The sequence below is a fragment of the Cynoglossus semilaevis genome, chromosome 8, assembly GCF_000523025.1.
Source record: "Cynoglossus semilaevis isolate Cse_v1.0 chromosome 8, Cse_v1.0, whole genome shotgun sequence".
Classification (NCBI taxonomy): domain Eukaryota; kingdom Metazoa; phylum Chordata; class Actinopteri; order Pleuronectiformes; family Cynoglossidae; genus Cynoglossus; species Cynoglossus semilaevis.
This window is the reverse complement of record NC_024314.1, coordinates 27,485,349-27,495,481: the sequence shown is the minus strand read 5'-3', so window position 1 is coordinate 27,495,481 and position 10,133 is coordinate 27,485,349. Positions and strand designations below refer to the sequence as shown.

Sequence of the window (10,133 nt, the reverse complement as noted above, 5' to 3'; positions counted from 1 at the left end):
TAGTGTTTGAGTGACTGTCTGAGACGATGGTGAAAAATCCAGACGGAGGCTTCAGAGTCTGCTGTGCGGCTTTAATTGGTGCCTGACAACGGCTAATTTAAGCAGCGAAGGATTCGTTCTCGTGTCTGGAGAAAAGGTTGGCGGATGGATTTAACACGGCACCACCGCGTTTGTCCTGTTTGGACGATCGGTGGACGGCGGTGTCCCTCTCTGAAATGTGGTCCATGATTTTATGATAATTTTTTATAAGATGACAATTTCACGAGAGAAACTAGTTTGTATTCTCCAGGCGCCGGTTTTTGGTTTTGACCAGAACTTTTAGGAAGTCTGAACCACCACCTCCCACCGCTAACAACACGATAGCGACACCGTCTTCATCAGGAGTAATTTGATTGATATTGAAATCAGGATTATTCTAAACGATTTTTCATTTTCCCTTTCCTTCACAACTTCCTGGTGACGATGGTGAAAAATCCAGACGGAGGCTTCAGAGTCTGCTGTGCGGCTTTAATTGGTGCCTGACAACGGCTAATTTAAGCAGCGAAGGATTCGTTCTCGTGTCTGGAGAAAAGGTTGGCGGATGGATTTAACACAGCACCACCGCGTTTGTCCTGTTTGGACGATCGGTGGACGGCGGTGTCCCTCTCTGAAATGTGGTCCATGTTTTTATGATTATTTTTTATGAGATTACAATTTCACTAGAGAAACTAGTTTGTATTCTCCAGACGTCGGTTTTTGGTTTTGGCCAGAACTTTTAGGAGGTCTGAACGACCACCTCCCGCCGCTAACAACATGATAGCGACACTGTCTCAGCAGGAGTACTTTGATTGATATTGAAATCAGGATTATTCAAAACGATTTTTACGTTTCATTTTTCCCTTTCCTTCACAACTTCCTGGTTGAAGTGTCTACCAAAATAACTCACGAATACTCTTCAAATACTACAAAAAAAACCTAAAGAATAGATGAAATCAGAAGTATTTTTTAAGTCATTTATTTGGCTCTGCTGTCATGAAGAACTGAAGCTGGGAACCGATTCCTACCAACTGCTGCTACGCTGCCAACACACGCCGCTCTACCTGCACTCACTCATCGGTGATTACTGTTTGTTTTGTGTTGATTACTCTCTCTCTCTCTCTCTCTCTCTCTCTCTCTCTGTGTGTTGTTCTTTTGTTATCTTGGCCCAGAGAATCTGTATGACAGCAGTCAAAAAAAAAAAAAACTGTGACGAATTTGTGGATATCTAGGAACTGATATCATTAGTCTCCTGGAAGTTCTGTAGAGAAACTCCTGTTTGCGGAGAGCGGGGGGGGGGGGGGGGGATTGGTTTGTCTTCATTTATTGAATTTAAATTTTATTTACCTACGAAATGTTGTGTTTGGTTGTGATTGGGTTAATGTTGACATTTGAGTTTGTTTGTATATCTACAAAAAAACGTAGTATTTTGACAATAACGTAAGAATATTTAGTCTTATAGTCTTGGCAACATCGTGAATTAGGTGACAGTCAGTGGAACTGTCAGAACCATGTACGATCTTTCGTACGATTCGTCAGAGTAAAGATCCAAACTCAACGTCGCGACATCTCGTCTTCTCCGACTGCGACTTCCCAGATCATGGAAAACGTGCAGAACGTTTTCACTCTCTGCCTTGACTTTAGTTTGGTGCGGTACTGTTTACTCTTCAGGTGATTCCATGTTTGAACGCAATTTTAATACAGAGCGATAGAGGTCAGTGTAGCTGGAGGTTCCCCCCCCCCCCCCCCCACCCCCTAAAGCTCAGCAGAGGTGATGAAGAGAGTGCGACCCCCTGCTGCCTCAGTCAGCCTGCAGAAAGACTCCAAACATAAGAAACTTGTTTTCTGGCTGAGTTCAAAGGTGTGGGTGCGACTCCTGCGGGTAATACCTGCACTTTGAACAGGGTGTTCTAGTCTCTGCGGATCGTACACGTCGACTAGCACTTCCCTCAAGCTGTGGTTTTACACTCGGGTTTGACACGTGTTGTAGTCACACCGACATGTCACCTTAGTTGGATGTCAACGGAATGTTAATATTCTGTTTGTTTCAAAAAAAAAAAAAAGAAAAGTTCAAACCAATACTGAAAATTGAACCCTTCAATTGAGAGCTGTGGATCCTTCTCAATTAATCATGATTAATCGAGTTTTTCTGTATATTCCTGGAACACAGACATGAGCTGGAATTTTAAGCTTGTCAAGTGCTTTGAAAAAAATCAAACGTTTTCCCAGTGTAGAAAAAATGGGCAACAATAAGTAGTATTGATGATTAGTATTTTAAGCTCGTCAAGTGCTTTGAAAAAATCAAACGTTTTCCCAGTGTGTGTAGAAAAAATAGGCAACAATAAGTAGTATTGATGATTAGAAAATAATATATTTCTATTATATATTTGAAAAATATATATCCATATATTTATGTATTCATATATATACACATATATACATGTGTATATATGTGCATATAGAAAAATATATGCAAATACATATATAAATATATATAATTATACACATCTATATATACATGTATAAAATATCTAAATACATATATAAATATATACAAATACATACATAAATATATATAAATATACCTGTTTATATATGCATATATAAAATATCTAAAAATACATATATAAATATATACAAATACATACATAAATATATACAAGTATATGTATGTGTGTATGTACAGTATATTTTAAAAAACAAAACAGCTTAGTTACCTGGACTGTGCTTTGACGTAGCGGCCATTACCAAAGCTGGTCTTTGTCGGCAGAAATCTTCACGTTCATGAAAAAGACAACATAAAGTTAGCCTTAAGGTCGTTATCGTTCATAACAATGGCCGAAATCGACATCGGAACAGTAATTGACATTTAGCCTTATCACGGATGCCCCGGATGCTAAAAGGGAAAAAGAGAATTATGTATCATTTTGAGGTCCCGACAAATCGGCAAATCAATAGCTCCAGGCTCCAGGCTCCTGGCTCCAGGCAGGTGTGGTGTGAGCAGTTTAAATAATTAAGTACATGGAGGGAGGCAGAACCGAGGTCCACGGGTCGTCATAACACACTGAAGGATGTGGGCATCAAGTTACAATGTTAAAAGCACGTAATTGGAGTGAGTAATTGGCCAGTTTGGTGCGCCAAGTGGCCTGGAAGTGCTAAGGAGACATGGCAGCCCATTGATTACAGCCCCCTCAGGGCGCAAGCAGCAACTGCAAACATTAGCACTTTTTTTTTTTTTTTTTTTTTAAGGAGACTTCGCAGGCGGGGGCAGATGACTGTAACAGAAGTTGACATTGAACCATCGTCGTCCAACTGAAGGTCATTTCAACCTGAGTCTGAGTGTCAGAGACTCGCAGTGACTGGAGCGTCGTATCGTCACTCCAAGTCATTCACGAGTCACTTTTAACTTGTGATTTTTTTTTTAGGCGCAGAGTTGACGAACAGGTATTAACCTCTTCTCTCTTTGAGGATTTTTTTTTTTTTTTTTTTTGCGTTTTTGTAAAGTACCAAAGACCTGAGTCTTCAGACTACACTCAGCCTCCAACCAGGGACTTGTTATTCTTCCATTTTAGTGCTGCACTTCAGAAGAACTCGTACGACAGACTGTAAAATAAGATCGATAGAGAGATAAAAATCACATAAAAGTCCAATTTTTTAGCCTCTACGTTTTGATAACTCATATCGCTGAAACGCTCGCTTGACGCCTCTGTCTTTGAAGATCCCACAAAGGTACATTATAGTAGTACACTTATCCAATCAAAAACAATCTCCTGGACCAGAGGTTGAGAACCATTGGGCCAACAAATAACATATCGTTTAAATTTTATTATGATTCTGAAAGGTGATTTAAAAAAATAAAAAATTAAATGAGAGGTTCATCCTGAGAAGAAAATTAAATCGTGGTTTGCCCACAGGGGGCGCCAAAACTATAATCTTCCCAGAGCCAAGTCTGACAGTACTAGCTTTAACCTAGCATTATGCTAGGTTAAATTTCGGTCACAAAAGTTTTACGTGAAAGTGTCAATAGGTCAGTAATAAACGATAATACGGTCTAATTTGAAGGTATTTCTCTTTACTTTTAAAGATGACGTCGGTGTTTTTAACAGAAAAATAAACCAAGGTAGATGTGATTCTGCTGTTTCCCTGGAAGTTTTAGTTTTTTGTTTCCTGAAATATCGTACAGTAGATTTTAGCACCAAGATTCCACCTTTCTACTCACCTTGGTGGTTTTGATTTTGTTCCCTGTAGCACAGCTCCAGCCCTTTAGATCAGGAAGGACTTTACATTCCTCCCCGTCGAGGCATGGATGCATCTGACACCACCACTTCTGCTCCACTATGGAGGCTAGAAAAACAAACACACAAACACACACACACACACACACAGGAGGTCAGAGATGTAATGTCTCTCTCTCTCTCTCTCTCTCTCTCTCTCTCTCTTGTTAATTTCAGCCAATGAAATGTACACCAGTGAATAAAACCCTCATGATGGTGTGAAAGTTGAGCAAATGGACAGATAATCATTGATGTAAAGCCAGGACCTGATCCTGATGAGTAAAATAAAACCAACACTTCAAACTGTCTCTTCATAAAGCTGCGCTAATTAGCAGAAACTCGGGTTACAGCGAGATCTGGGCTGGAATCACACGCATGCAGACTTTGGCAGGAAGGAAATAACCTTCTCCACGAACGGCACCACCTGCAGGAGGAGTGATATATACAGTATATATATATATATGTATATGTATATCTATATATGTATGTATGTATATCTATATATACATATGTATATATGTATATGTATGTATATGTACAGTATATATGTATCTATATGTATATATCTATATATACATATGTATATATGTATGTATATGTACAGTATATATGTATCTATATGTATATATTCTTGTACCTTAATACCTATGCTTCAGAACATCATGTGGACTGTGAAAACGTGTTTAACAGGCAAAAATATGCTAGATTTAGTGCAAGATTAACTGGAAATGTGTTTTGGCATTGTTTTGTAAGAAAATGTAATGCATGTCGAAAACGTGCGTCTCTCACTGAGAAACGCTCATTTTCGAACTCAGTGACAATGTTCTTGTACCTTAATACCTATGCTTCAGAACATCATGTGGACTGTGAAAATGTATTTAACAAGAAAATATATGCTAGATTTAGTGCAAGATTAACTGGAAATGTGTTTTGGCATTGTTTTGTAAGAAAATGTAATGCATGTCGAAAACGTGCGTCTCTCACTGAGAAACGCTCATTTTCGAACTCAGTGACAATGTTCTTGTACCTTAATACCTATGCTTCAGAACATCATGTGGACTGTGAAAACGTGTTTAACAAGCAAAAATATGCTAGATTTAGTGCAAGATTAACTGGAAATGTGTTTTGGCATTGTTTTGTAAGAAAATGTAATGCATGTCGAAAACGTGCGTTTCTCAGGGAGAGACGCTCATTTTCGAACTCAGTGACAATGTTCTTGTACCTTAATACCTATGCTTCAGAACATCATGTGGACTGTGAAAACGTGTTTAACAAGCAAAAATATGCTAGATTTAGTGCAAGATTAACTGGAAATGTGTTTTGGCATTGTTTTGTAAGAAAATGTAATGCATGTCGAAAACGTGCGTCTCTCACTGAGAAACGCTCATTTTCGAACTCAGTGACAATGTTCTTGTACCTTAATACCTATGCTTCAGAACATCATGTGGACTGTGAAAATGTATTTAACAAGAAAATATATGCTAGATTTAGTGCAAGATTAACTGGAAGTGTGTTTTGGCATTGTTTTGTAAGAAAATGTAATGCATGTCGAAAACGTGCGTTTCTCAGGGAGAGACGCTCATTTTCGAACTCAGTGACAATGTTCTTGTACCTTAATACCTATGCTTCAGAACATCATGTGGACTGTGAAAACGTGTTTAACAAGCAAAAATATGCTAGATTTAGTGCAAGATTAACTGAAATGTGTTTTGGCATTGTTTTGTAAGAAAATGTAATGCATGTCGAAAACGTGCGTCTCTCACTGAGAAACGCTCATTTTCGAATTCAGTGACAATGTTCTTGTACCTTAATACCTATGCTTCAGAACATCATGTGGACTGTGAAAACGTGTTTAACAAGCAAAAATATGCTAGATTTAGTGCAAGATTAACTGGAAATGTGTTTTGGCATTGTTTTGTAAGAAAATGTAATGCATGTCGAAAACGTGCGTTTCTCAGGGAGAGACGCTCATTTTCGACCTCAGTGACAATGTTCTTGTACCTTAATACCGATGCTTCAGAACATCATGTGGACTGTGAAAACGTGTTTAACAAGCAAAAATATAATAGATTTAGTGCAATATTAACTGGAAATGTGTTCTGCCATCGTTTTATAAGAAAATGTAGTGCATGTCGAAAACGTGCGTCTCTCACTGAGAAACGCTCATTTTCGAACTCAGTGACAATGTTCTTGTACCTTAATACCGATGCTTCAGAACATCATGTGGACTGTGAAAACGTGTTTAACAGGCAAAAATATGCTAGATTTAGTGCAAGATTAACTGGAAATATGTTCTGGCATCGTTGTGACGACCCCGTCCTCTTTTCTGGTCATTTCTTGGTGTGTCTGTTTTCTTTTAGGTTTTTCCAGGTAGATGGGTGGAGCTACTAATTGGATGTGCACCTGGAAGGCTGGGCCTAGGTTATTTAACTGGCTCCTCCTTCTCATTCTTTCTCTCTCCGACCATTTCTCAGAGCACCTGCTTCCTGTTTGGTTTGTGATATTTGGTTAGAAAATAAATATTTTTGTTTTAAGTTACTTAAAAGTGTGTGGTCTCCCATTTTTGTCTTGCTCTCTGAGCCAGGGCTATGACAATATATATATATATATATATATATATATATTTTGTTGAAGAGTGATTCTTGTTCATTTATCCATAGGGGTGAGCGAGTTTGCACATGTCACTAATCAGAGAGTTTAAGTTTTATCTGGTGATTATTTCCACATTGTAGATTTGAAGAGAAGACGAGGCCTTTATCACTGATGAAGACACTGCAGCTAGCATTAAGAATCTATGGTAGCCTTCTAGGAACCAGAACCATTCTCATTTGGAAATCTGGTCCTGTTTAGTTGAACATAGTCCTGATGTACTCGCAGGAATTGAAGAAAGACGAACACAAAATCTTCTTCGACTGCTCAGTCTCTTTACCTTTTTTTTTTTAGTTATATGGACATCTGCTGCCAACTAGTGGAAGAGCATTTAATTGTACCGCCTGTCACAGTCCCCCTGCAGGTGTGCGAGTTGCCACTAGGGGGGTTATTTGAGCATGATTAAACATGCTGTCTTTACAAGAATGCGTGTTGCATTTTTTATTTATTTTTAAGAAGTTGTGGGGAATTGGGGGTGAGTTTTAGAAGGCGGCGCACGAGTCTGGGACCCACTGCTAATACGTAGAGGAAAGGTTTTAGTTTTTAGAAAATCACTGACGATGGAGTCAGGACACGCCTTCATGTAGCTACACGTGACAAATGCCAGGTGTAAATCGATTGATCGTTTGAAATATATATATATTTTTTATATACTTCAAGAAGCCCAGATACAAAGTGTGTGATCAAAATATGAACTGGAAAAAAAATATACCGTGGTCTCCTGTGACTGTGATTCGTAAGAGAGGAAATCCTTTAGCCACAGTAGCGACTGAATGTCACCCGCCTCCCCTGCTCCTCCATTGTACAAGACATCATTTAAACACAGGACATTACGGAGGTCGTTATCCACCTTCCAAAGCTCCAGAACACCATTAGTGTTCTTACTAATGAAGAGCACACTTATTATAATCCACACTGAATGGACACATGACAACCGGGAATTGATTGGCGCCACCCAGCCGTGGTCGTAGCAGCAGCAGCAGCGGCGGCGGCGGCGGTGGCGTCGCGGTGTAAAAATATAAACGGCGTCAGGTCAACTGCGAGCAGATGGTGGTTAGGGACGAGTGGTTATTAAAAAGCCACAAAGGTTCGTGATGAAATGGAACGACGGTATTGACGACCAAACGTACATAAAACGCACGAGACACGTTTCAGCCGTTGATGGTTAATGGCGCTGTGAAAACACGGCGGCGGAAACAGCTGGTGTGAACGTTAACGTCGTTTCAGACCTTTGTTCGTTTGAGTTAATTTAATTTGCGTTGGCGGAAAATATATTTGTGGTTCTTGGTGTTGACCTTGAGGTTGAGGATGTTTACGTAGTAAAAACAATAAAGAATTAATTGTCCGATAATGTCGACTGATATTAGCATGATTATCTAACAGCTGTAGGAATTGTTAACGGTTTTTCCTCCGAAACCCGATAATGCGATGTCTGGGTTTCGCCAAATGATGTGTGGCTTAAAAATAGTTTTGGGGAAAAACGGCTGTATATGACAGTAGAAGTCACTAGATGGCAGCATTGCAGCTCAATTTATTAATCGGGATTGTCTGCAGAATGCTGGTCCAGCAACTCATACAGTGGTTTGTACTGATAAATAAATAAATATCACCAGGCGCCCGATACTATTTTATTTTGGGGGGGGGGCTTAAAAACCGCTGTCCCCTAGGGGCAGCATTGCAGAAAATAATTGATAAACACTGCTTTAGCCCATCACCTTAGTGAAGAGGCGGCACTTCACTTCCCTAACCACCAGGCCGACACTGCCCCACTATATCGGTATCGGTTATTATCAAAATCGGAAAAAGTGTTTGGACAATATCGGCAAAAACGTTATATCGGAAATCCCTAACTAATTGGCGTTAATGCTCTGTAATTAAAGCCACAGTGTGAATGAATCGGGATAATCCAGGTTGAGTCAAGGTCATGGACGTGGGGGGCCACAGGGGGGCGTGGGCTTCACCCTCGGCCTGATCCTCTTCAGGTTCTCATAATGTTTGTTACGTCAGACGTTTGATAAAGTGGTATGATATTAAAGACGTGGTCTGTGTCTCACAGACTGGAGCGGGAGGTAAATCCCCCGGTGGAGAAAAAAAAGAATAATTAAAAGGTTAAGTGCTGATCACTTTTTTTTCCAAGATCACCCACGGAGATTTAAACCGAAGCCAGTGGCTCACAGCTCTAATTTGCAGAAAATGTCAATAGCAAAATGTCAAGGAATAGGTCAAACATGATTGGGTCCGAGGTTCAGCCCGACTCCGCCGCCTCTCAGACCAAAGTGGAGGCAGCTGCTACAGCCAGGCCGGGGGTTCTGACCCATTAGTATGCACCGAGACCCTCGGGGTCATTGACTGCAGTATCGGGTCACTTAAACTTTCAGGAGGGATTTACCAGGTTTTATTAACTTAGTTCCACAGATGTTTGTTGGAATTTTTCTCTCTCTTGAATTCTGCAAAGATCGAGATTTTTTTGTCCAGTTTTCTCTTTACGTGCTCACGGTTAGCTAGATGCTAACTGCTGGCAGCATCTTGTCTTGAACAAGAAACCTTTTAGCATTAGCATGTTTTTTTGTTCTATAACAATCGTTCTATTTCTAACAATTTGATCTAAAATCTTTTGGCTGTTTGTGATGTTTAAGCTTTTATTCCTGGTTGCTAAGCTACAAAAAAAAATCTTCATTTAACTTTTTGTTGTTTTAGCAGGTGTTAGCTCAAGTAGCTAGCATCGTTGTATCGTATACGGAGTCCTGCAGGACAGTAACAGACATACTGGAAGTACTTCAAATATGCATGTGTTTTTCTCTTCGTCCATGCCGAACGTCGATGTCGTCGATGTTGCCAAGTGTTAGCCATGCTGTGTAGCCAAAGGTTTCGCCGCGGATATTTCCTCAAATTTCTTAGTTTCTGACAGTCGTGTGGAAGTCAAAGATAAATATAACCCAAATATATTCAGACTGAACAGTGACTACATTTAAACGATGTATGAAAAATGTTGGTGCGTACCGTCTACACACGACGGCGCGGCCCTGGTGGTGCCCGCCACCTGCCCAGGAAAACAGGAGCACTTGACGGTTTGCGACCGTTCCTCGATTTTGTTCTTGTTGCAGCAGCGATGTAGCGCCACCACCTCGCAGGTGCCCGTCCGCACGTGGTGGGCAGCTGTAGAAATGACAGGGGGGTAAAAAAAAAAAAAAAAAA

The 10,133-nt window shown here is 40.1% G+C and overlaps 2 protein-coding genes across 2 annotated transcripts in view; one reads left to right on the top strand and one right to left on the bottom strand.

Annotated features, from left to right (window-relative positions):
* tafa2 (TAFA chemokine like family member 2) overlaps positions 1-10,133 on the bottom strand; it is a 21,998-nt gene that overhangs the window by 1,658 nt on the left and 10,207 nt on the right. Inside the window, exons 2-4 of the mRNA XM_008315958.3 lie at positions 9,939-10,094; positions 4,235-4,359; positions 2,733-2,789 (exon numbers count right to left, since the gene is read on the bottom strand). Of these exons, the coding sequence (XP_008314180.1) occupies positions 2,760-2,789; positions 4,235-4,359; positions 9,939-10,094 (311 nt within the window). The 3' untranslated portion in view covers positions 2,733-2,759. The remainder of the gene's footprint in view (positions 1-2,732; positions 2,790-4,234; positions 4,360-9,938; positions 10,095-10,133) is intronic.
* On the top strand, positions 4,917-6,597 carry LOC112487347 (uncharacterized). Its single transcript, XM_025057760.1, has 2 exons — positions 4,917-6,030; positions 6,421-6,597. Exon 1 carries the CDS (start codon positions 5,110-5,112, stop codon positions 6,013-6,015), a length of 906 nt encoding a protein of 301 aa, XP_024913528.1. The 5' UTR covers positions 4,917-5,109; the 3' UTR covers positions 6,016-6,030; positions 6,421-6,597.